Source organism: Brassica oleracea, chromosome C2, assembly GCF_000695525.1.
Source record: "Brassica oleracea var. oleracea cultivar TO1000 chromosome C2, BOL, whole genome shotgun sequence".
Lineage (NCBI taxonomy): Eukaryota > Viridiplantae > Streptophyta > Magnoliopsida > Brassicales > Brassicaceae > Brassica > Brassica oleracea.
Window position 1 is genome coordinate 41,653,054 of NC_027749.1, and position 27,672 is coordinate 41,680,725.

The 27,672-nt window shown below is 36.8% G+C and overlaps 2 protein-coding genes, 1 long non-coding RNA gene and 1 other non-coding gene across 5 annotated transcripts; 2 read left to right on the plus strand and 2 right to left on the minus strand.

Moving 5' to 3' along the window:
- Positions 1–10,680: 10,680 nt before the first annotated feature.
- LOC106325081 (probable E3 ubiquitin-protein ligase RHA2B) lies at positions 10,681–11,415 on the plus strand. The gene has a single exon (XM_013763107.1). The coding sequence runs from the start codon at positions 10,832–10,834 to the stop codon at positions 11,288–11,290; it is 459 nt and encodes a 152-aa protein (XP_013618561.1). The 5' UTR covers positions 10,681–10,831; the 3' UTR covers positions 11,291–11,415.
- An 8,993-nt stretch (positions 11,416–20,408) lies between these two features.
- TRNAN-GUU lies at positions 20,409–20,482 on the plus strand. The gene has a single exon. It is a non-coding gene; the product is annotated as a tRNA-Asn (tRNA).
- A 754-nt stretch (positions 20,483–21,236) lies between these two features.
- Positions 21,237–23,635, minus strand: LOC106322957 (amino-acid permease BAT1-like; the record flags this gene model as incomplete). Its single annotated transcript, XM_013761104.1, is given in 8 exon segments — positions 21,237–21,725; positions 21,792–21,921; positions 22,086–22,375; positions 22,461–22,642; positions 22,712–22,931; positions 23,019–23,037; positions 23,133–23,393; positions 23,471–23,635. Coding segments are annotated over 8 exon segments (1,615 nt in total), but the record flags the coding sequence as incomplete, so codon positions are not given.
- Positions 23,636–25,005: 1,370 nt separating this feature from the next.
- On the minus strand, positions 25,006–26,433 carry LOC106326020. Of its 2 annotated transcripts, XR_001267117.1 has the most exons (4): positions 26,196–26,433; positions 25,706–25,956; positions 25,515–25,573; positions 25,006–25,265 (listed from the first exon to the last, which is right to left on the minus strand). It is a non-coding gene; the product is annotated as an uncharacterized LOC106326020 (long non-coding RNA). The 2 variants fall into 2 exon arrangements; XR_001267116.1 differs by having other exon boundaries at positions 25,515–25,956.
- Between the last annotated feature and the right edge of the window lie 1,239 nt (positions 26,434–27,672).

Genomic DNA, 27,672 nt, shown 5'->3' on the forward strand with positions numbered 1-27,672 from the left:
TATGTATTTTATGGGATATGTGACATTCATGTTATGCATGGACAATATAAACTCAATTATATTGTAAAATCAAAACGTTGTATATAAAAAAGTTAAACCTAATCTTGAGTGATTGCAAAATAAAATCAAAAAGGAATGACATAATAAATTTCTTTGAATCCCTTAACTTTTGCAACAAATTTTTTTTATTACGAAATTAACATAAATGGTGATAAACATTAAATTTGGAAATTTATTTAATTATTTCCGGTTAAGTTTGAAGTCAAATATCATTTAATATGGACTTCTTTTAAATATGGAGATTTGTTGATAGGGCCTTTGTCAATTTACAATCTATCGGTTCGAATTTCCCGAGATTTGAGTCACTCGATTCAGCTTCCAATCTTCTTAGGTATTGTGATTGAGTTTAGTTCACAAAATATGGATATCTCAAGTGACTAAGAGTTAACCCAAACCATGTATTTTGACTCATAATGGATATTAAGGTTTAATAATTGGTCTCTTTTACAATTTCGAGTCCTAATCAGTCCACTAAATTATAAAATTCATATTATTTGCTTTTTTAACCCAATATTATTTACTTCAATTTATTTTTATTTTTCTACAATTTTTATGTACTCCAGAACCAATATAATTTTAATAAAATATAACACTATTTTTTTCTGGACAACTAAAATATAACAATATAACTTCGATATTTTAGTCTATTCATTCCGCGCAAGGCGCGGATATCACCTAATAATTAATTATTGTGTATACGACTCTCTTTCTTTCTTTCTTATTATATTAACCAGGGAAGACTCGTCCTGCGCACATGATTTGATGGATTGATTTTATAAAAAAATATAATTGTACGTAAATTTTTTTTATGTTAAATTAAGTGTGATTATGATTCTGTTGTCAACACTAAATTTTAATTATATAACTAAAAATGATCAAATTTTTAGTATTATTGCTAATTTAGTATTGTTTTATATTTATTCATTGTGTAGTCCAACTTTTGAAATAATTAAAACTCAGTATTTGCTGTATTTTCAATTTTTGAAACTAAAGAAGGATGAGAAATGTGAAATTAAAATTAATTAAACTTTTTGTATGCATTGAATACTTTTATCTTATTTATTTAGGTTTTCATATAGACAATTGTTAAAATTTAAAACTTATTTAAAACTTGGTTATGTATTTAGAGTCATTGAGTTCATATTTCTCTTGCATCTGTTTTCAAAGACAGTATTTATTTATTTTTGTAGAAATCGTCTGTTTACATTTTCTATGTCAAACGACAATAGATTATTTTGGCTAACTAAATTTACGGCTATATAATTTGGTTTGATAGAGTACCAAAGTTCTTTTATTAGACTAACCAAAGAAACCAAAATTTTCTTAGCTAGATTGTTGCGTAGAAAACGGTTTTAAAAAATTTTATTGATCAAATTGCAACATAATTGTTTAACAAAAAATTACAACATAATTAAGAGAAATGAAATTGCTAAACATGGCTTTTGATTGAAACTGGTTGTTTAAACGGTTTATTTTTAAGTAAACCAAACTATTTTATAATAAAAAATAACCAAACTATTTTATAATAAAGAATAAATCGAGTAAAAAAAATGCCTGAACGACAAATGTATTGCTGGTCTCCAAACCAGTTCATAAGACGCAAACCAAATAAAACCAAAGAACAAATTTTATTTTTAGAAAAAAACACCCAAAGTTTGCTTTAAATCTTAAAAAAAACACACCACATTACAGATAGAATAAGACGGAAACCAAATAAAACCAAAGAACAAATTTTCTTTTTTAAAGAAAAACACCACCCAAAGTTTGCTTTAAATCTTTTAAACCGGGAAACCGTATCTCAATTGAAAGACCTGACTCTTCGGTTTTTTTTTTCTTCCTTCTTATTCATAATAAGCGAAGCTTTTCCTATGTATAAGAAGATTACTCGATGCTACTTACGCCCCCACTGGCCTCTCACCTTGTAGATATTCAAAAAGTTTACTTCTTCCATATATCAGTGGACGGAAAATAAGAAACCGTGTTATATTGTTTAGTTCAATTTCAATCACGATCATTAAAAAGTAGTTGGTTAACTATTTCTGCATTATCTTCTATTCTTTTGAAACTCATATCTGCCAGTTTAGACGTAAGAAAAAAAATTATGATTCTTCCCGAAAGTCAAAGCATCATTCATGTATGCTTTGAAAGGCTATTCTGCGCATAATGCCGCATTTCCCTCATCTTGACACATCTAATGCCTCATGTTGAAAGATAAAAATCTATAGTATTAAGAGTGAAAATCATGAAAAGGGGTCCTAGTGAAATCCCTTATGACCTCAAACTTTATTCTTTTGTACTTTTTATTGTTATCACACACAATCATGGACTTCCCTCATTCCATATGTCTTTCCGTCATCATTTAGCATCCAATTTTTTTATGATTTGTCTTGTCATAGTTTACTACTACCCAGTTTTTAACACATCCTTGCAACTTCTCGCTTTGTCCGCCTTGTATCTCGAGTTCGTCAACTTTGAAGACAACTCCATTTTATCTCTGAAACTCTTCAAATGAGGGACGTTTTCCTTTATCATGCTTCCATCCTAGAAACAGTGAAACCAAAAAGCTTACTGCGGGTCAGCAGAAAAAGAAACTCTTGTCTTACTTTTTCCTTCAACTATATAGAACCTCTCAAGCCCTGAGATTAAACAAAAAACTAACTATTAAATCCACTTAAATGGCATGAACTCTAAGCAACATGTAAAGTCTACCTCAATTCTGATGAGAGATATTATTCCACTCAGTTATCGTCAGTGGGCTCATTAAGCTGCTTGATCTGCCACATAACAACCTACTTTTCATTAGAATCTTCTTGATACATCAACCAAGAACAGTTCTTGAAATCAAGGAACCGAAAGAGTCCTGCCTCACTTGATGTCAAGCTATTCTCCTAAAGTAGCGTCTAGAAGAAAGCAAAGACCTTCCACTCAACGTCCTCCCTAAAACATCTGCAAAGATCATTAGACCTATCTCCACCACAGGCATGCCTTGCCTTGGAAACTACACAACTTAAACACCATCATCCTTAACAATCTCCATTTTACCATGAACCAAGAATTCTTCAGCACCGCACTTTAAATAACAGAAAAAGTAATCAAATTATTTGTCGTACAATGGAACTTTATCCTTCGTCAACATGGTCCCCAACATGTCCGCAACTATACTCACATCGAGTTTGTTCTCGTTACTAGAAACCACAGATCCACAACACCAACCACAAATTCACCTGGTTTGGGATCATAATATATACTCCACGACGAGTCTCTCCGTCCCCTGGGAAACCTCCAATTCATCTCCTTCTTCATGCTTTAATAATTTCAGAAAGGGCTCATGCAGGACCTGGCCATAGCCTGCTTTTTCACACTGATTCTCATCCTCCTTGGTGTCGATACATGATTAGGCTTGTTCAATAGCTGAAGCTCTTCCTCCACCACAACCCTCCCCTTTGTACATCGGAAATGACTTCTTGTGAGCAAAATCTCAGAACATAAAAATCGCTAGATTTTTAAGAAGAACAGAGTTACGTTTTATTAGTGAAAATTATTTTAGTTGGGAATTCATGTGATCACATAATCAAAAAAAATTATTTCCATACTTGATATACAAAAAGGCTGATAACTTCATCAGATATCAAACTTCCTCGTTCTTATCTTATTGCAATAACACATCATCATCCTGATCATCACAGTCTTCTTCTCCCTCAGCTAATATCACATCAGGCCTCACACACTATGTCTTCAACAAATCCCTACGGCTTTCACATCCCCACCGTCTGCGCCGTTTTCTATCCTTTTCCAAAAGCTTGAGTTTTTCCTCAGCTTATTCTCTCTGCCGTCTCATTCGTTCACTTTATTCCCGGAGCAATCGCCAGCCCCGACAGAAGACGGAAACCACTTGTGGATCCACGGAGGGGATGAGTTCAGGGTTCCGGTGATCCAATCGAGGGTTGTTATGGCTCCGATTGTTGATGCTAGGCTCGACCGTACAGATCAAACTAAAGAGAATGGCTGAGAATCCACCTACTACAATGGCGGAAACCGAGAGGCGTTCAAAAGGATGATTCTCAAGGGATGAATCCTTCGCTTTTTATAGATAGAGATACACCGTCTTGGAAGAGAGATAAGAATTGAATGAGTGATTGGGACAGTAAAACCTCCGCGAAGAAGAATCACAAATGATTAGTAGCAACTTCATGTCTTCAAAGCGCGAAAGCTCTTAACGGGCCAAGATTATCTTAGTTCTAAGCCCAAATAACTATATTTAAAACCAAGAAAATCTCCACTCATGTAAAGCCCATCTGAAACCTAAACGAAAATAGAGTATTAGTTATGGGAAGAGGACACGTGGCGGCTCATCCTTGTCCTATTTACTGACATACCAGCATGAGAAAGAAGGAATAATCTTCTTTATAGTAATAGATTGCGAACTCTTAACGCAATTTCCTTCTTTCGCTAAAGGGTCTAGTGGAAAAGAACATTAACATAATGTCAATCTTAATCAGGTTAGTTTTCTTCAAAACATGCTTTACAAACCTCCATATAATACAAACAATTTTGATTTTTAAAAACATGCTTTAAGCTCCTTTATCTGCTTTTAAATGAATGGCATAAGCCTCATACTTATTTATAGTCATTCATAATAATCAACCTAAATCTTCTAGAGTCTTCTTCTACACTGCCGACAAGTCTTGGAATAAATAAAATGTGGTGTTTTCGAAGATCTTTGATTAAACATTTTGGTCATGATATTGATGATAGCTAAGCATTTTAATTAAACGATAAACCTAAACGCGTCTTGATGCAGTTCAGTTCACATTGCACATGTCACCCAGAAGAATTGACTCTCAGATCTTTCTAGGTGCTTGTGTTCACACTTCACCACGCTCTATTATTTTCTAATACGATTTTTAAAATCAATTTGCTGATGATTTTCCAGTCCAGGAAAAATAGTTAATTGTTAACGTAGAAGTTACACCAGTCGAGTTGGTGCGTGGGGAGAGGCATAGAGGACCACGTTGTTGCTTGTTTGGCAATTCTTCTACAAACCTTTGTCCTTTCTTCATCCCTTCTTCGTTTGTCCTTTTCATTCTTTACTTACCCAACTTAAATTGATGTTTATTGTTTGATTAAACACAAGAACGACCTATAGATTGGTCACAATTAGAGCACTGATCATCGACTACCAATAATGGAGCTGGATTTTGGTTTCTAGAGTTACGTGAAACACATTTTTTATGTAAGAACACACTAACGTGCAAATCTTAACAGTTATTTTATTGGCACCGATGTCTGGATAAAATCCTGCTTTATCTAAACACAAAATATTTTGTTAAACCCACCTCGAATTGCATTCGGGTTATTTCTAAAAATCAAGTGATCACATACTCAACGACTTTGTTTACAATGGAATCTAACATGAAATCTTTGTGAATTTACCTAGATCTTCAACCGTCATAGAATGAGTTAGTAGTAAAGTCGGCTTAAATTTCACAAGGTCAGAAACAACGATAGTTTGAAAGCTAAATATTATGTATAACTAGGGTTGGCCGAAAAATATAAAAATATATAATTAATGTTAACGAATATTTCCAAATGTTTAGCTTATTTTAATTTAAGGTAATATTAGTTTTCATTGTGTATGTTTTGTTATTCTTATAATAGATTATGTTTATCTTAATATTGAAGACATTTTTATGAATACATAATAGTTTTACATAATTTATTTGTTTATTCTACTGTACTAATAGTTTTGATAATAAGCAAAATAAAAATTTAGTACAAAAATCTCGGATTAATTTGTGCCAAAATATTATTTTAGATTGATGTCAATGTTCTGTTAGATTTTTAAAAAATTGATCAAAATTTTTTTTTTTGGATTATTAAATATTTTATCAATAAATTTGGTTTAAAACAATAAGATGATGCAAACGTGGAATACTTAATAAACTTTTACAAATTATAGTGTTAAATTTTTAGACAACTTCTTTTGATGAAATTTCATCAGGAAAATAAAGGATTCAGCTTTATTAATAGTATAACATTAGTTTTGATATTTGTTATTAGATTTAATTTTTTATATACTAAATAAGAGGTGTGCTTGCACGAATATCTTTTCAAATGTGTCAACGCTCTGATTGTTTTTATTAGGTTAGCAGGTGTCATTTATCGAGAAGATATGTTACGGGAAATGTTTTACGTTGTGTGAGTTTTATCTGATATTATTTTAATGATTTGTAATTGTATCGTGTATTTCAGGTAAAGTAATTTATTTTGAAAGTCTTTCCTCTAAGCTCCCATTTTCCATTTTCCATGAACTCATACACCAAATACCCATATGCAGGACACGTACGAAAGCGAAAGACTAATGGCAATAGGGTTGTAATCAAGTTTATCTTTTGTACCAGACATCGTTATGTACGAAATAATTAAACCACCGTATTTCTCGTGCGATTCCCTTTTTTTTTTTCATTTCAGCTTGCTTCCTTCTAGTTCCACCATCATCTGCGCTTTTTCACTTGCTTCCATTGTAGCTCTAGACTTGCCTTCTCCATCTTTGGAATAGCCAGGACTGTCGCTTCAGCACTCCTAGCTTCCTCAAATCTTCGAGCTTCTTACATTCTCCACAGCTTATGCTAATTTTTCAAGAGAAATACGGGAGTCATAAAGTTGTAGACGGAGCAGCTTGCTCATCATCAACTATCCCTGCTTGACACCTATGTAGACGGAGCAGCTTGCTCATCATCAACTCTCCCTGCTTGACACCTATATTTCTAACCGTCCTTTTGTATTAAGTGCTTCTTTCGACGCTGAGCTGTACATGTCCATGGTTTGCCTAAGTTCAAGCCTTCATCTTCTCATCTCAGCTTCAATATCTCTCGGTAAGTCAATGACTGGTGTTTATTTGACGGTGAAAACCTTTTTGTCAATGTGAATGGTCGTCACGCTAATGTCTGGTCAGAGTCGGTGTTTTCAACTTCGTTGGTTACGGCGAAGCTCGTAGGGTAACACATACTGCCATCAAGATAAATCAATTTCAGCATTAAAGAATAGAAAACCTTTCTTGAAATGTTATAGTATAAGAGGTGTGGCAGAAGTAACATACCACTACGACGGAGTTATCCTTTGGGGACTCTTCCTCTAACTCCTCAAAATAATGTTTTAATACATATAAAGATCGCCAATTTCATCATCAACTATATAAAAGAAACTTCGGGGAAGATTTTCTGATAATCAAGAAATAAACAAATGGATCCCATTCAAATTAAATGTTTGGATTAAAAGCTTGATAATGAATTTACGAATAAAGCGAAACAGAATCAACAGACAAAACAATAATCATTGTCCAATTATTTAAGATAACAGAAGCTTATGGAATTTTTTTTTGATAATGAACGACATGAACAAATGGATCTCCATTAAAAGAAAAGTTAGGTTTAAAAGAAAAGTTAGGTTTAAAAGTATAATAATCAATACATGAAGAACGCGAAACATAATCAACAAACAAAATAATTATCATCTCCCAAATACATGATGATTTTGACGGTGGATTTACCTGAGCTTCGAGGAGGAGCATGTGAACCCCATTAGGTCGCCGCCGCAATTCACACTCCTGATTTCTCAAAAACTAAGGAGGCGGACATCGACGGTGGAGGGACAACCGCCGGCGTTCAATCGGCAAGGAGGACAGAGGGGTTAGCCATTTTCAAAGGTATATTTCTTAAAAAGCTTATGAATGAGAAGAAAGAACGGATGAATTTCATGGGGCAAAACATACCTTTTTATAGCTGAAGATTATGATGATCGCAGTAAATGGGAAAGCAATGAATTATAGACCGTCAATAGCTGATGCCTCAATTGTAGACGACTCTTCGCTTGAGCGTAACCAGAAAACGTTTCCAGTTTCTCTCAATCAGGAAGATGAACAGGATCGTGTATCTGACGGAATGATAAAGAAGAAGGTGAAACATCACAGTCGGAACCCAATATCGAGTTTTCGTCTGCAACGGCGAATGTGAGATGGGTGTAACTCTAATAGCAAAAACGTTGCGTTTGGATATTCATACCTGTTCAACTTTTCGGACTGGGCTAATAAAATAACATTACGGTCCGTTAACATGTAAAGCCCATACGATCACACTCTGATTTAAATGAAACGGAGCGTTTAGAAAGAGGACACGTGTCGAGACTATAGGACTCGAATTTGTGCGCTGGCAGCTGAGGTGGACACTCTAGGAAGGATCCAAAGCTTTCTTTATATATAAAGATTATTTTTGTGATTTAGAAACCAAATAATATATACATTTCAAGGACTAGGATAAATACTTCTTATGTCTTTCTCATGATCAGTCTAATTAGCATATCTGATTGACCTTTTCTTTATCATATTTAAAATATGAATGGATCTTAGTATTGCTTTTTGAGATAAAACTTAGTATTGGTTTTTCTACTTTTTGAAACAGTGTAATTTTAGCTTAATTTTGAGAAAAGTACTAATATTTAAAAACGGCAACACACAACAAAACAAATCTTGAAATAAAGAATCAATAAGTTACATACTAAATTGTGTATTTTCAAAAACAAATAATGTTTCATGCAACATATATATACATAAGATGGTTTGATTGTATAAAAAGTGAGGATAGATAAAGAAACGCACACGTTATACTACCCAAGAAAGATTCCAATGGAATCACAACCAAGGAATGAAGATGACGAGATGTGGAGGAGGTGGTGAGTGGTTTAAATTATGATTTACTTACTAATTGTGATGTAAATTATGATGTTCTCAAAGAGAGTCGATGTGGTTGTCAATGCTTGGCTAATGCCATGACTAAACCAGATATCTTAATCCCAATTTGTGTCTATTTTTAAGAGTCCCTTGGATCTCCATATCTTTTTGGACGGCGGGACACCTAATTAGGCATCTCCATCCATTTTATATTCCATTTAATTATGTTTTTTTTCTCCAAAACTTATTACTTATGATCATTAATGTAATATTACTCCTGTCTCACGATATAAAATATTTATGTATTTTATTTATAAAGGTACTTTACTTTTTGTGAAAAAAGAAAATTATTTGATTCTTGGAACTATTTCTATTCTGCAGTATTTTATGATTTGTTAAATTGTATTCAAATATTGAATAATGTTTCAAAAAAAAACAAAAAAAATATATTTAGAGTACTATATTTTCTTAGACTTTGCATTTTTAGCTAAAACATTTTTAGCATAAAAAGTACTACTACGTAATTTAAAAGAAAAAAAAAGAAAGAAAAACTCATCATAGGTAGCACGAATTAAATAATAGAATTTGCTTGAATCAATAGAAAGTTAGAAACTGATATGAAATAACTCGATATTCATATCAGAGCATTACAATTTACAAGTAATAGATACGTAACGCGGGAGACAACAAACGAGGCGGGGATCGTGCTAAAATCTTCGTCGAGTCCACAAATGAATACTTGAATAGCTAGATCAAAGTTTACATAATAATCATAAGAAATAACCCACAAGGCATAATTAATTAGTTGGTTCCCTGTCAGTTGTTAATCAAAGAATAATCAGCAAAGCGCCGTCCAATTTCTTTTTATTTTGTGTAATTGTTATAAACTTTAGTAAATAAATGTATAAACGTATATACATGAATTATTAAATGCATTTAGCCGTTTAAAAAATACTAAATGTCACAGTACTTGGATAATTAAAGTGTATAATCTAACGAAGGTCGACGCTGTTACAACTTTATCCATGTTCGAGAATACTTAAAATTGATCCATAATAATAGGTAGATTTGGAATAAACATAGAGCTAAATGTGATTTAGAAGGAATAACCATTTGTGTGTTATACCATGAAACACCACGTAACACAAGAACCGTGACACATTAGATGCCATCATACCTTCAGTTTTTCTCTGGTTCCGAAACTCAATCATTGAATGCCTTTTAAATTTTGTTTGGTCTTTGAGAATACGGAGTAGCTAAAATACAAGAAAGCCATCATCATCCTCTTCCGTGTTTGTGAAGCCTGTGTGTGTGTGTGTTTGTGAGCTCATATCATTTAACTATTATATGGAATTTGAACATATAACCTAAAATTCTGATTAGATAATCTTGAAATTTTAGTCTTGTGGTTAGTGAATAAACGGGTTGAGATTTTTGATAATTTATATAAGAAGAAACATATGGGTGTTACCATGAAATACCACGTAATACAAGAACCGTGACACATTCGATGTCATCATACTTTCAGTTTGTTCTTTTTGTGGTTCCAAAACTCAATTCAATGAAGGCCTTTGAGTTTCTTTGGTGTTTGAGAATACGGAGTAGCCAAAGGTAAGCTATAAGATACAAGAGAGCCATTCATCATTCCGTGTAAATTGAGTTCAACCAGGAACCGCTTTTGACTTTCTTCCTACTAATTTCATAAAATCGAAAAAAAATTCGGGATGGGGGAGAAAATGAAAATACAAAATTATGTTGGCATATTTTGTAACAAAATGAAAGTATGTGGGGGTGAATAGTATGAAGACAGAAAAGAAGAGAAGGACTGATGTTGATAGGGTTAAACTCTAAACAAAAAGCAAATAGGGAAGGGTCCCGTAACACGTGGCCTGTGTCATTATTCATCTCTCTCTCTCTCTTCATCTCCTCCATATAAAGAAGAGAGCAGATGCAGATTAAAAGAAAATAGCAAATCGTTCAATATCGAATTCTTCAGCAACAGCAGCAAACACACTCTCTCTAAAATAATCTCTCTCGAAGAAGAAGATGGGGTTACAAGGTCAACTCTCTGACGTTTCATCAGATTCAATCCCTCTCATGCTCCTCGCACTCCTCGCTACTTTGTTCAAACACGTCCGCTCTTTCTTCCTCCGCTTCTCCTCCTCTTCCTCCGCCGTCGAAGAAGTAGCTTCTCCCTCCGCTTCCTCAGGACTCGCGAACCTCGCCGTACTCGCCGACCAGCTCAAACTCAATCGTCTCTTCTCATACCGATACGCCGACACCGCCGCCAACGCCACCGATTGCATCGTGTGTTTGTCTACACTCAAGACCGGAGAAGAAGTGAGGAAGCTGGGTTGCAGGCACGTGTTTCACAAACAGTGTTTGGAAGGTTGGCTCCAACATCTCAATTTCAATTGTCCGCTTTGTAGATCTCCGTTGCCTGGTCGTGGAGGAGGATGTGAATCGGTCTCTCTTCTCTCAGAAGCAGCCACTGCATCTGAGTGAGTTCTTCATTGTCTGATGAACAAAGGGAAAGAGAGAAGAAGAGTTTGGGCGTTTTTTTTAATCTCGCGGCTTTCTCCTCTTTCTTTGTTTTAGGGATTTGGGTGGTGCTTATTATTATTTTATTCAAAAGGGGATTCTTCGAATTTCTCATACATATATATATATATATTTTTTTTTTTTTTTGAGGAATCTCTCAGATCAGATCGGAGAGGTTCTTTTGTTATTCAAATTTTCGCACATGTAAATTTTTTTGTATGAAGTGTTTGTGTTGTTCAGAGAATTAACAAAAACGAAAGCTTGCTATACGCATGGATTTATAATTGTTCCTGCGTAGATAAAGAACTAGTAATATTTGCATTTTACTCTCTTCATTTTTTTTTTTTTTTTGGGATATGACACCTTGAATCCTGCGAGTAAAAACACCAGCAGCAAGTCATCAGCATTTGCCATGTGATGGGACCACGATGTCTTAAGTTTTGCACTTCTTTCTTCTCCTTCCACCCTTTGCATTTATCTTTGAAAAATATATTGTTTTCAAATCAAAGAGCAATGGGGCAGCTTAGACCATTGATTAACCCGAGATTTTTTTTAACGTAATTCTTAGCGGAAGTTAAGAAACTGTTTCTTAACTTTTAACTAAAAAAACTAAGAACCAGTTCTTAAATAAAGACTTTAAGAACCGGTTTTTAGCTGTTTTTAGCTGTTTTAGTTAAAAGTTAAGAAACAATTTTTTAACTTCCGCTAGAATTCCATTATAAGAACCCCGGGTTAATCACGCTCTTAAGATCATTTGTCAAGTCTTTGGTTTGGATGTTGGTAGTAGCCCTAGTTGGTAGCATTGCCTCTGTGTAGTGCTCTTTATTAAGGCCTACGGTGATTTCTTGAGATCTTAAGATCGTTGTTAATATCCTTTGTAATTGGGTACCTTAAGATCGTTGTTAATCATTGCTCTGTACTAAACTGAAGAAAAAAATATTTTTTAGAACAAATGCCACCGAGCGGGCCACTAAACCCAAAATTTTACCTTAAACTAAGCTTAACCCAACCAGAAGCTTAACCAAGTAAATACCCACCCAAACCCAAGTAACATCGAAGAGCTAAATGAATCACATTAAAATGTAGTGGTTGTAAAATGTTATCAACTCAGAACTAGGAATAATCAAATAACGTATAAGAGAAAAAACAGCTAAACATGGCAATTTGCATATCACATGCCTTACTGCAATTAATCTTATTTTTGCATAAAAAAGTCAATGAAATCACAGCCATTCAATTGTAAAACCCAAAATGGGAAATGTCTGCCTTGAACCGGTTATATAGCCGGGTTGGTCTAGTAATTGGTTCGACCATGAACCGGCCACATAGCCGGATTATATTTCAAAATTATTAAATCAATAAAAACCACTAAACTATCGAAAATCTATAAACCATCCATATAAACAAGAAACTAATTTATATTTATAATATTTTATGTTCAAAATTGATGTATATTTTAACTGTGCATCATGTTTACTAATATTACTTTTATATTTACATACTAAAAAAATATTAAACCATATTATTGAACCAGGTTTGATTCGGTCGAACCATATTGAACCGTGACCCAAAATATTTCCGGTTAAGCTTCCGGTCCGGTTTTAAAAACACTGTTTTCAAGCTACGAAACGTGAGGTTTTGTATTTTTCGGAGCAATGGACTTGAGAAGGGTGTAGACCTATAGTGTAGTGCGCAAGTTGAAACAACAGAATATTTTCCTACACCAAAAAAATATATAATTGCATAGAATTATCTCTTTTTTTTTTCATATATAAATTGGTCAAGAATTAGATAGGCGATTTGTCAGATCCAAAAGTTTGACGGCGCCTGAGGACAAATACCGACGTAACCTTACCTCCTACGCAAGGAAGACTACTCTACACTTCTTGCTGGGCTTTGTGAGGTTATAGCCGCCTTTAAACGAACTGATTTCTAGCATTCTGCTACGACCTTTGCCTTTATAACTCTAAAATCAGATCTGTTATTTCCAAGTAACCCTAAAAGCTTCCCTGGGATTTCTCTAGCTTCTGCTACGAAGTGAGTTTTTTGATCGCCTAAAGTTAGAACGATGAGCTTACAGTCAAACCTAATCCGACAAGGAGGAAACTCTTCCTCGGCACGGCGCCCTCTGGATCTGACAGAGGAGGATGAGATCATCTGTATTCCAGCATGTGACCTAACTGCTGCGTCTGAACGTTTCAAAAATACCCTAATCGGAAGAGTCATCCATAGGAAAGGAAGAAGCGTCGAAGCAATGCTTGCCCTTCTCCCGAGAGCACGCATCTGGAATGTGGAGGGGAGAGCTAGTGGTACGAACCTGGGTAACGACCGATTTCAGTTCGACTTTGATTAGGAAGAAGATCTCCTCATGGTCTTGAACAAGAGACCATGTCACTTCAACCACTGGATCTTCGCTCTGGAACATTGGGAACCATCCACAAGTGAAGATTTCCCCAATATTACCCCCTTCTGGATTAACATCACTAGAGTTCATGTCCACTTTTGGAATGATGGTACTTTCAATGAAATTGCTAAAGCTTTGGGGAAGAAGGAGAACATTGGTGCAAAGAATGCTCGTATTCAAGTTTTTATCGATGCTGATAGACCTCTTAAGCAGGAGGCAAGATGAGGTTTTCCAAATGGAGATGTTGGAAAGGTCTCAACTGCCACTGCTTCGGGTGCAAGCGTATTTCTCATGATATCTACTCCTGCACGGAAGTGTCTCCGGAAGAGCGTGAGAAAAAAATCAAAGAACTACGAGAGTTAAATTCATCAGGAACAACTGGACCACATGCTGACGCCAAACTAGCTCTGACCGGACCGATGGGAAACAATGGAAGCAACAGAGGAAATGTGCTGAATAATAAGAGACCTCGGTCCCCCAATGGTGACGGCTACCAAAGATCACCAAATCGGGGGTGGGGGGGGGGGATATCCTGGACAATCCAGAGATGGAAAGAGACATAAAGAATCAGAAAACTACTGGAACTCAAAAACCACGTCGAGTCGAGACGGTCCTCTGAAGACGTCGGAGAGATGGAGGGAGACAAAAGAGATACGATACCCTCGTCACCAAGAAAAAACAACAGTGTGGAATCGACTTGATGATCGTCCAACGGGACAGGATAAGAGAAAAACAACGGTGCATAATCCTCGTCCGAGGCAAAACTCGATGGATCGACAAAGAGGACGTGATTTACACCAATCAAGGGAGCGTCACAACTCTCACCAGTCCCAAGCTTCCTAACAAGCTTGGAGACCTAGAGCTCAGATAAACGGCAAAAGTAATAGTCCCTCAAGAACTGTTACAAACTCGAGGCTTCAGAGAGCCTCCACCCCTGAAAAATCGGAGTCGCAACAAACTATATCAAGAGGGCTACATGAATGTAGCGGTATGACTGGACAAGGTAATGAAGTTCTTGTGATCCACAGGAACGAAACTGCTAAGAAAAAATTGAGACGCCTCAAAGGAAAAGCAATAATGCAGGAAGAACCAGCGGCTCAAACCCCTAGCTCGGCTCTCCAACGGACGCCACATGCGGTCTTAAACAGGGACAGAGGTACAGTTGTAATCAGAGAGGTAAGGACTCGGTCGCCCCCTCCAGCTCCCAGGTCTGTAACTTCTCCGCCTAGACTTAAGGATGAACCCATGGAACCTTGCTTAGAATTAGCTAATCTGATGGAATCTAGCCATATAGACGATATAGTCTTAACTAGAGAGGAGGAAGCAGAGGTAGATAAGCTCGTGGATGAGTTTGGAGACGTAGTTATGGACGAAACTATGCTTCAAAATGATGACCTTCTAGTAGATGAGTCGGGCTACGATGCTGAGATCATAGAGGCTATATCTCAACTCTCTCCAGAAAATGCTGAGAATAAATCAAATGGAACAACAACAATGGATGAAGCCACAATGCAACCTATCATCACGGACCAGGTGCAGAAAAAGAAGACTGACTTACCTAGAATCAAGAAAGCAGGCTTCAAGCAAGACATGACGAGTGGTGCAGAGGACAGAAAGAAAAGCCAAAGCTCGGATTTGAAGGGAGCACAAGCCACCAAGAAGCTGTACGCCTTAAGAGGCCGTCCATCCCCGAGAAAGAGAGGCTCGGGTAATACAAAAAAATCTAACTCTCTTGCTGTCCCTCGTAGTGAGGTGTTGACATCTGCTAAAAGTAAGATGTTGTCTTTTGTTTCAGGTTTGGTGGGGTCCCAGAAACCACCCAGTAAGATGATATGAATACAATTTCATGGAATTGTCAAGGGGCCGGAGCCTATTTGACCAAGCAACATCTCCGGGAGTTACATCGTTTTTTCGCACCTTCTTTTCTTTTCCTTTCTGAAACAAAAAACACTCGTTCTTTTTTGCAAGAATTTCAAGTTTCTTTCGGTTATAATAAATTGTTCACCATGGAACCAAAAGGTAGAAGCGGTGGACTGACACTTTTTTATATCGATTCTTATGGTGTGTCGATTCTCTATTTCAATAAACGCATGATTGATATTGCAGCTACCATAGAGTAACACAAAGTTTTCATAACTTTTGTTTATGGCGATCCGGTCGTTGAGTGCCGAGATTATGTATGGGAAAGATTGACCCGTATGAGTTCCACCAGGACCGGTGCGTGGCTGATGAGTGGAGATTTCAATGAGATCACCGGTAAACATGAGAAAAAGGGGGGAATTAAACGACCAGAGACTTCTTTCCTTGCTTTCAAAGCCATGCTTGCTGACTGTGGTATGATTGATTTCCCGTATAAGGGCAACCCGATGTCATGGTTAGGGTACCGTTAGTGCGGTAAAGTCCAATGCCGTTTAGACCGCACTATCGGTAATGTAGAGTGGCACCATCTTTTTTCCCACACCAATGTGGAGTATCTGAAACTATGCGGCTCTGACCATCGTCCCATCCTAACGCGGGTCCAATCACAAACAGTACGACTCCATAGAAGCTTTAAATTTGATATAAGGATGGATTAAAGGAAGCAATCAAAGAAGGCTGGGGACCTGAAGAGGCTGAAGGACATCGAGCCCTCCATATCAAGTTATGTGATGTGCGACGTGCAATATCAAGATGGAGAAAAGCCAACCCCTCCAACACGCAAAAGAAGATCGAGATAATAAAGGAACAATTGGAGAGGGCCCAAACCGATGACACGGCCACAAGCGAAGAACTTCTAAATCTGAAATGGAACTTATGCACAACCTTCCGGGAAGAGGAGCTTTATTGGAGACAGAAGAGTCGATCGTTATGGTTAAAAGATGGCGACAAGAATACAAAGTTCTTTCATGCTATTACCAAACAAAGACGGGCCCGTAATCGCATCACAAAACTGAAAAAGCCGGACGGATGATGGGCAGAAAGTGAAGAAAGTATTGAGAAGGTTGCTATTGAGTATTTCCAAAATCTCTTTACCTCATCGGTGGTGGGAGACTTTGAGGAAGCTCTCCGGTATATTACTGTGAAAGTAACACTAGCTATGAACGAGTCTTTAACACGAACCCCAACTGATGAAGAAATAAAGAAGGCCATCGATCATATTAATCCCGATAAGGCACCAGGCCCGGATGGCATGACTAGCTTGTTCTACCAACGGTTTTGGGAGGTCACGAAAAAAAAAATAATAGGTACGGTCAGGAACTTCTTCGACGCTAGTGCTTTTGACCCTCGACTTAATCAGACAAACATTTGCTTAATCCCTAAGACAGAGAGGCCGAGTGATATGGCGGAGTTCCGACCAATCAGTCTATGCAATGTTAGCTACAAGATTATCTCAAAAATCTTATGTTCCCGTCTGAAAAAACTTCTCCCGAAACTTATTTCAGAGACTCAATCCGCCTTTGTAGCGGAACGACTTATATCAGACAGTATTTTGCTGGCGCAAGAAGCCTTCCATGCCCTGCGTACTAACCCGATGTGTAAAGTGAAGTCTGTGGCGATTAAGACGGATATGAGCAAAGCCTACGATCGTGTCGAATGGAATTTCCTCGAAGCACTTTTATTGAAAATGGGCTTTGCAGAGATATAGGTTTCTTGGATTCGATGGTGTGTCTCCTCGGTTTCATATCAAATCCTGCTAAATGGAGAACCAAAGGGCAATGTTCAACCATCGCGTGGACTACGCCAGGGAGACCCTCTCTCACCTTTTCTTTTTATTCTCTTGACAGAGGCTCTCATATCACAGCTGCGAGGGGCTGAAGAGGAGGGTCGGATAACAGGTTTAAAAATTGCTAGGGTGAGTCCGGCGGTATCACATCTTCTTTTTGCAGACGACTCTCTTTTTTTCTGTAAATCCGATGTCCAACAATGTGCTGAGTTGATAAGGATCATACACTTGTATGGGAGAGCTTCTAGGCAGCAATTAAACCTTGGAAAATCATCAATCTTGTGCGGTAGTAAAGTGGATCAGGACACAAAAAGAGCTCTTAAACGGGCTCTAGGCATCCAAAGAGAAGGTGGTATGGGGATGTATCTAGGGTTGCCTGAGAAAATATGTGGATCAAAACGTCAAGTTTTTGCCTTCATTAGAGACCGTCTGAATGATCGGATTAACTCCTGGTCGGCAAGATACTATCTAAAGGAGGTAAAGAAGTTCTTCTAAAATCAGTAGCCCAAGCCCTGCCTACGTACGTAATGACATGCTTCCTCCTACCAAAAGAGATCTTAAACAGACTCTAGGCATCCAAAGAGAAGGTGGTATGGGGATGTATCTAGGGTTGCCTGAGAAAATATGTGGATCAAAACGTCAAGTTTTTGCCTTCATTAGAGACCGTCTGAATGATCGGATTAACTCCTGGTCGGCAAGATACTATCTAAAGGAGGTAAAGAAGTTCTTCTAAAATCAGTAGCCCAAGCCCTGCCTACGTACGTAATGACATGCTTCCCCTACCAAAAGAGATCATAGCTAAGCTCTAGGGTGCAATAGCAAAATTTTGGTGGAGTACAAAGGCTAATAACAAAGGACTTCATTGGATTGCTTGGGAGAAAATTTGCTTGCCCTTTGATAAAGGAGGCTTAGGATTCAGAGATCTCCATGACTTTAACCTAGCCTTATTAGCTAAGCAACTATGGAGGCTCCTGCACCATCCTAATTCCTTACTTTCTCGTGTACTGAAAGGAAGATATTACCGGCATTCTAGTCCTATGGAGGTTAAATCGTCAAACTCTCCATCATATGGATGGAGAAGCATCCTAGCAGCACAAAACCTACTACGTGAAGGATTGCGTAAGACGATAGGCATGGGACGTAACACATGTGTCTGGTTAGACCCGTGGATCCCGACATCCCCGGCAAGACCAGCTCTGGACGCGGGCGTCTACCGCGAGCACGACCTGATGGTCAGCCATCTCATTGACGAGACCTCGAAACAGTGGAGAACTGATATCCTTGAGGCGCTGATAGATCCATGAGACATCCCGTTAATACGGAGTATACGACCGAGCTATTTTGCTAAAGAAGATGGGTACTGTTGGATCCATACGAAGTCAGGCCAATATACCGTCAAGTCTGGTTATGAACTGGCCTCACAGATTAAGGAGGACAAAGCGGTGCAAAAAGCTTCGGAACCGACGACGAATCTCCTAAAAGCAATGATATGGAAGCTAAAGACATCTCGCAAGATCAAACATTTCTTATGGCAAGCTCTTTCTGAGTGTATCGCGACCTGCAGCCGGCTTGTGGATAGACATTGTGGGACAGATCGCAGTTGCCCAAGATGCGGATGTGAAGAAGAAACGACTAACCATTGTTTGTTCCTATGCCCACCCGCCCTTCAAACCTGGGCCCTTTCGGATATTCCATCATCTCCGGGCTCTTTTCCGAGTGGTTTCCTAGTTGAAAACTTTGATTACCTACTTCTTCGAGCAAAAAAAGATGGGAGCCCCTGATACAGTGATGGCACGATTTCCATGGATAATGTGGTTTATCTGGAAAGCACGGAACGAGAAAGTCTTCAATGGCAAAGATATATTACCGCCGGATACAGCAGGCCATGCGACGCGAGAAGAATAAGAATGGCGTGTGGCACAAGTAGTCGTATCTCAGATAGTGCCAACGACAGCACCAAACGGAGATGCTTTGAATGAATCACCATTACCTTGATGCCAAGTGGATGCATCTTGGGTGACAAATTCAAACGTCTTTGGAGGAGGTTCTGTTCTTGAGTTTGGACCAGGGTCTCATACCTATGGCTTCATTGGGATTAATCAGGTCTCTTCCCCACTACACGCAAAGTTTAATTCCTTGCTATGTGCAATGAAACATTCTCTGCAGTTGGGTTTTACTTCGATGTCCTTTGAATCGGACTGTCTACAGCTAGTGAAGCTGATAAATGATGAAGAAGATTGGCAAAGTTTGGCTTCAGAATGGAATGAATTTACCTTTTTGGTTTCTGAGTTTACTGAATTTTTCATTTCCTTTATTGCATGTATTCGTAATGTAAGAGCCGACCTCCTTGCTAAAAGAGCTTGCCTACAAAACTCTATCTTTTCCCATGTAAACGATTTGGTTCCGACATGGTTGGCTTCACAAGCTAACTTTTTTGTCTTGAATTAATAAAACATGGTGGTTGCCGAAAAAAAAAATATAAATTGGTCAAGAGTGATTTTGAGAAAACAAGCAAATAAATAAAAATAATATCCAAAGGCCAAAACAACTCAAAGTACTCTTGAATGCGTATGTAAAGTACGGACTATGGAACTTTGAACAAACCACAAACAGCTAAGTAGATTTTCTCTTTTGATTGTTGACTTCTACATGTTTTTTCGCGTTTTATAGATCCACAGATGTTAATGTGGATGTTAAATTAACGTTGCTTCAAAACACTCCTTATCTCAACTTGTATCACGATCAATTTTATATGTTACAGGGTATCTGAAACCTTAGAAAAACAAATACATTACAAGATCACAAATTAAGAAGTAAAAGGCTACAAATATACTAAGACTAATATTAATCTAACATGTCTCTTGACGGGGGAGAAAAAAACTAAATTACTGTAGTTTTGACGTCCGTTTTGCAAATCAAGTTTTGGCAAGTATAGTAAACGATTATTAACATTATTTGTTTCAAGTTAACGTGAAGCTGGAATAGCTCAGTTGGTTAGAGCGTGTGGCTGTTAACCACAAGGTCGGAGGTTCGACCCCTCCTTCTAGCGTTTTTGTTTTTACCCTTCTGGTGTATCTATTTTAAATTTGTTTACCATACCTAAAGGTCTCATTTTAATGTCATTTAAGGACTATGAGTTGATTACTACTCCATTAGTTAGTTTAAGTTAAACTTTATACTAGTATAGGAATGTGAGATGTTCAACCCCTCTTGGCGTATCTTTTAATGTCCTTCAAGTATTGATTATTACTGTATTTGTTAATTTAAGTTAAACTTTATAGTATAGGAATGTGGGGATGCTCTTGCTTGTTGTACATATAAAAGGTAAATTACAGCTAGAATGCCCTTCTGGTGTATCTATTTTAAATTTTTTTACCATACCAAAGGTCTCATTTTAATGTCATTTAAGGACTATGAGTTGATTACTACTCCATTAGTTAGTTTAAGTTAGTTGTTTTGATAGGTTTTAAGCTTTTTATCAAATATATACATTATCAAATATGAAGCCAGAATTTCTTTGATATCAAGATATTTCAGAAGAAAGAAAATATATATCGCATGAAGATGATGATGAATTAGTTTCAAAACCATTACATTCATTTATAAAATTGTTTGTTTGATTTTGAAATCAAAGGATTTGTCAATGATTTGTAAATCCAAATTTTTTTTCTAAATCCACTAAAATACTAAAACCAATAACCCCTACTTAAACTTTATACTAGTATAGGAATGTGAGATGTTCAACCCCTCTTAGCGTATCTTATAATGTCCTTCAAGTATTGATTATTACTATATTTGTTAATTTAAGTTAAACTTTATAGTATAGGAATGTGGGGGTGCTCTTGCTTGTTGTACATATAAAAGGTAAATTACAGCTAGAATGCCTTTAATATATGAATAAGAGCAACAAAACATGAAACAACCCACAAGACTATCAAGTTGTTTCAGCCAAGAATGTTGGAGACCGGTCCAGTAAACCAATGGCGTGCACTTAGAAGCCAATACGAGAGGATTATGGCCAACACACCAGCGACTGCCACCGGAGTGTAGTTGAGTGTCTCGGCCGTTATGGGATACGCCACGGGAAGTGAGAAGAGAACGGAGATGGTTGCAACCCATATGACTGCCACCCACCCAACCACCATTCCGTAGCCCCCAAGGCTGAATGGTCCAGCAACAAAGGTGTGGCGTGACAATGTCACTCTAAGAAGGATCGGTATTGCGTATGCTATGTACAGTCCAATAGTTGCTATTGACACCATTGCTTGGAACGCCACTATGCTCCCCAGTGACTGCCAGTTTTTCATCACATCAGACAGAAAATCTTAACTCATAAAGAGACAGAGATAAGGACTTACAGTGAGGGCCATACAGAATGATATGGAAGCGGAGAGCCAGACCGCGTTAATAGGAACCTCTTTGCTGTTCACTTTGTGCCATAAGGGAGACAATGGCATTGCCCCATCTCTAGAAAACGCATAAGCCATCCTGATGTAGCCCAAACACATGCATGCATATGGTCAAAATCCAAAATGCAAACGATTAGAACGAATTTAAAATGGTATGGGTCTCCTAGAGGGAGAACCTCCTATTCATTCAAGAAAAAAATGCAAACAATGCTTTCAAGTCTCAAACCAAGCACAAGTACATACCTAGAGTTGCTGGTGACAGAGCTCATGCCACAGAAAAACACAGCAACCGCAACAATGCCCAAGCACACAATCCCTCCAGTACCACTTCCAAACCTGCTCTTGAAAGCTAAGTAGAAGATCTCAGCAATGGCGTACCCACCAGAGTTATTAGTTTCACTCAGAAGGTAAGGTATGTCTATGACCGTATAGCTTATGCCCAATATATAACCCCATCCAAACAGAATTGATATCCCAATTGCACTGATTATTCCTCTTGGCCCATTCTTGTCTGCATCAATTGTCTCCTCGGTCTACAACAATTGCATCTTATTAAATCATCAAGAAAAGCTTAACACAATCATTAAAAAAACAGAACCCATTTGTTTCAAAACTCACCATATGGGCAGATGCATCATATCCTGTGATGGTGTACTGGCTCATGAGGAGCCCCAAGACGAATATGTAAACGTAACTGGTAATGCCGACTTCATTGTCAGTGTTGAAATGGGTGAAGACAAACTTAGTTGTTGCTCTTTCCGTAGAGACCAAAGGAATCAGAATCATGAGCACCAAGACACCTGAATAACAAAACAGATCATTTACTTGCTTGCTCGTGTTGAGACAATGAGACATAAACACAAACATACCGAGTAGGTTCCAGAGAGCAGCAATCTGTCCAACGAAAGACAAGACAGAGATAGGGAGGCTGTTCAGAAGTGCATGTATGAACAAGATTCCCCCATGGATGGCAATCACAACATAGTCAGATCCTTCATATCCTCCGCCGTTTTTGCCGCCGGTGGAGAGAAGCACGATCACTTGAATCAGCTGTGCTAGAGAGAAATCAACGCTCGCCGTCACTGCCCACTGCAAACACACAACACAACCTATAACTTTTAGACAGTCACAACAGTGATCTATAAAGTGAAGTCTTGTCAGAACTATTAGACACACCTGACCAACGATGTTGAACCTGAAAGATTGTGAAAAAAACAACACACGACATTAGAGAGACTCTTGCTTCCAATAGATTCAGAGAAGAAGCGAAGATTCATGCAGAGTGTGTACCAGCCGGTCAACCAAGAGGCAAGAGGAGCCCATCGTGGGCCAGCGAGCATAGCACTCCAGTAGTAGAGACCACCAGAGGTTGGGTAAGAGGAGCAGATCTCAGCCATTGACAGCCCCACACACATAGTAAAAGCTCCAGCCACGAACCATCCGTAGACAAGAGTGACTGTGCCGCCGAATCTCAAGCCAGTGCTGTACATGGTGGTGATCCCGGTGAGCACAGAGACGATGGAGAAGGAGATGGCGAAGTTGGAGAAGACCCTGAAAATCAAATGTTTTAAGCTTTAGAGATAAAACTGAAATTCAGAAAGAGACAAAACAAAAGAGAGGAGACAGACGAGAGGTCACGCTTGAGTTCTTGCTTGTAGCCGAGCTCCTTGAGACGGGATTGGCCAGAATCTACAGATTGATCGCCGGAGTTTCCGACCATAGTTGCTCTGTCCGAAGGTTGTTGGGATGCGTTTCTGTTAGTTACGTAACCATCCAAAAGTCTAACCTTTTCGCTAGCTTGTTCCATTTTGTTAGTTAAAAGCTTAAAACTGCCTTTGCTTACATATACACAAATCAAATCCGTTTATTAATTATTCTGTACTTGTCCTTGGTAACGACATCTTACCCATGTTACTTCACATTTTTTTTTGTAGTTTAAACAGCTGTAAAAATTATAATAGCGAGATATTCTAAAGATATGGTGTGTGATCTTGTGTCCACTCCACAAGTGCCAAAAGAGTAGATTCACTTAGAAATGCAATAATACATATGTGAATACTCATATGCAACTATAACATTCACACTCTCTCACGATAACCAAATAATGAATCTAGGTTTAGTTGACAAGTGACAACTAGATCAACAGGGCCGAATCTCCTAAGAGTGTTGTGAGAGTTATGTTTCTACCCAGTTCATAGGATCATAACTATGATCTGTGCTTATGATAAAGCTAAGAATTGTGTTTAGTGATTATATAACTTTGAAATAGTGGAATATTACAATATTTCTAAACATAGTTAATAATGCATTAGGGCATCTACATTAGTCTACAAATTCTTTACGTTTCTCACTACAAATCTTTTTATTTGAAAATATAACTTTAGAAATTTGACAAGTATCAACCAAAGTTTTTCAAACACATGAGAGTCACTCATTTTTTAATTTATTTGTAAGAAGCTCTTCGAAAGACTTATGGATGAGAATGATCTTACCTAAACTAAATAGAGTTAGGAAAATGAAAGTGGAGTTATATTCTTTAACTACACTCATCAATACCGGACATGTTCAAGTCTAGATTACATAGTTGTTAATTATTTGACTAAACAAGAACGTGGACCTATATTCTCCTGCATCCTGCTTTCTCAGCGGCTCTTATCAAAAACACAGTCACATCAAGGCACCCTTGTATTATAACTATCAAAAAGATTCATATACAATAAATAAAGAAAGATTTACACGAGAGGTCACATTATGCGTTTATTATTACACTCTAAGAGCATCATTATCACAGCAACCATGAAAGGTTGCTTTAAATTTTTTTTTTCTGGTCTGAATAAGAAAAAAAAAATATTAAAAAGTGCACATTCTTGTATCCACATGTACACACGTACATATCTGCTGTCCACATGTACATCTGTGAAAGTATCCACTTTAACTAGGTTTTTTAACCAACCCATTTTTCTCATTCTTGGAAAAAAATATCATCGTGAAAAAAGCAAAACTCGTATCACATGTACATGAATATGCAATATCCACATGTACACTCTTTATAATATACCTCGATGACTAATACTGCATTTAAGAATCCACACCACAAAGATGTAAGAGCAGATGATTCATCAATGATATTGTGTGCGAAGTTTTTAAATTTTTTTCTTATGAATTAATAAAACTTGTTTAGTGAACAAAAAAAAAACCTCTAAAAGCATCATAATTTCTCCGATACTAGAAAAGGAAACGAACATGAATGTTCAATAGTTCCGGTAGCAGATTACAATATAAAGAAACTGATTTTGCCTCCTCTAGTAACCCCAAGATGCGATGCAAGTGTCTACCCATTTTTGCATCTTTGGTCTCCTTTTGTAGTTAACATAGAAGAAACTGCTACCATAAAGAGAATCTCATTATCTTCATCGGCACATCCTGCAAAGCAAATAAAACATAATCAAAAGACATCCAAAACAGGTAGATGTAAGAATTTTGTCTGCCGCAAAATGTACCCATGGATAAGTACAAGTTAGTGTACATGTGGACATCATCTCAGAGTGGTAAACATAAAAATTCAATAAACATTTGATGTACATGTGTACAAAAAAGCATATGAGATCAATTCGCCGGAGACATGGCGTATGGTTAGAAGAAGATGAAGAAAGTAAAAAGATTTAATCGAACCTCCTCTTTTGTAGTCCATAGATTCTCTTTTTTCTTTTTCGAACAGAACCTATATAACCCTACATCACTGGAAACAAATTAGCTTCGAGCACAATATCAGCATCAAAGCAGCTCTAGGATCCACACAAGAAAGCTTTCAGATCACAATCAACCAATCACACCATAAACATAAACTAAAACGAAAACTTTACCTATGGATTTAGCTAATCACATAAGCACTCGTGGTGACAAAGGCTTTCCGAGGCATTATCTGCAAATTCAACAAAACTCAATCACTCAGGAATCAATAAAAATAAGCAATTAACGCAAGTGATAATTGTGGTGTACACATAGATCTTGCCAGCCGGTGTACATGTGGATACGATAGTGAAGCTTTGTGATCTGGTGTACATGTAGACTTTGAAAATGTGTACACGTGGATTAAGTTTTCATCGTACATATACTGAAACATATAATTGTGTTACCAACTGATAAATTTCTGGGATATTTATGAACGTATAGTGTAATTGTGAAGGTGCTCTGTTTCTCTTGAAAAAAACAGAGTTTCTGATTCAAACTCAGATGGTTCTTGCAACAAATGATCCAAAATACAAACAAAACCAAAAATTTATCTTAACTAATGACTAATTCAAGAGAAAACAAAACCAATCTCAAAATACAGATAAAACCAAAATGACGAACCTTGGAAGATTCGAGACGAATGTAAAACGTCATCTTATTCTTCTTATCTTGTGTCAATCGGTTCCATAGTATTTTACACATCTGGGCAACATCAAACCTAAGATTCCATAAAACCCAACCATTTGTACAAATTATTAAACCTTCAAGTTTCTCGCCAAAAAAATGTTCGACGTTTAGTTTAACACAGATCTGGGAAATTGAGGAAAATAGAGAACACAAAGAGAGAGAGAGAAAGAGTGATTTTGTCAATTTAAAATTCAAAATATTTTAAAACCCACAAAAAAAAAAAGAAAACGTAACAAGTGGGAAACAGAAAAAAATATCACAATTCAGTTTGCAACAGTTGGGAAGTTATTGGTATAATTAACCATTCAAAAAGTACCCCAGTAGCTATAAGTGTCCAATAGTGACAATAAAATCTTAAAATCGACCCGCAATGTTAATAACTCATAAATAAATATACTGCTTGGGGATTAGAGTTTGTAGTCTCCGGTTTAGATGAACGTAATAGCGGACTCAATCATATTAGTCACTGACCAAATCAGGTAATAGAAGTTGATTGTGAAGCGCAGTTTCTTATTATTATTATTTTTTGTTATCACCTCGACAACACTTGCTCTACAGGTCCAGCCCTTCTTGGTACGCTGTGTTTTTTTAATCCAACTTCTATTACCTGCTTTGGTCAGTGACTATATATGGTCTGCTGTGTTAAGCGCACACTATACCTCGTTAACTAATACTAGAACCTTTCCCGGGCTACGCCGGGTTTTTGCATAAAATTTAACTAAAATATAAATTTGGATATTATTTTATTTGAGTACATATACATGTGTTGTTTTTTTAAAGTACATATATGTATATTTTTTACAGAATTAAAAAATGAAATAATTTATGACTTTGAAGCTATTTAAATTAAACTTTATTGTTTGAATATCTAAAATAAAATAGAATTAACAAAAACTAATTAAGTCTTAGTTATAATCCAATTCCTCATCTTTATCCATTTGAGTTCTTTTTTTGTTTTTGTAAAAGACCTATTTAAGTTCTCAGTATAAGAAATTGTTAGATTTATAATGATTTATATTTTTTTGGTTAGGATCAATACTGAGTTCTATTTTTATTTGTGTTTTTATAAATTGTATTCTCCTTTGCTTTTTCATTATATGGTTATTCAAAAATTCATATGGATTTATTTATATATAATCTATTAAAATAGAAATCATGACACCTTTTATGTGTGATTCTTTTTATTTGGAAAATTCTTAAAATATTTATGAAATTTTACATAACTTAATTATAATATATTTCTTTTAATTTAAAATAATAATAAATATCTTAAGAAAATGTCTAACCAAATCTTTCAAATATCTTTTAGAATCTTTTAAAGCTATATTTTCGAAATTATTTAACTAACATTTTAATTATGACAGTATAATTAGAAACTAAATTGTAGTTTAGTTTTGATTGTAAACAAAAA

Coding starts and splice junctions, on each gene's coding strand:
- LOC106325081 (XM_013763107.1), top strand. CDS start 10,832: ATGGGGTTACAAGGTCAACTCTCTGACGTTTCATCAGATTCAATCCCT.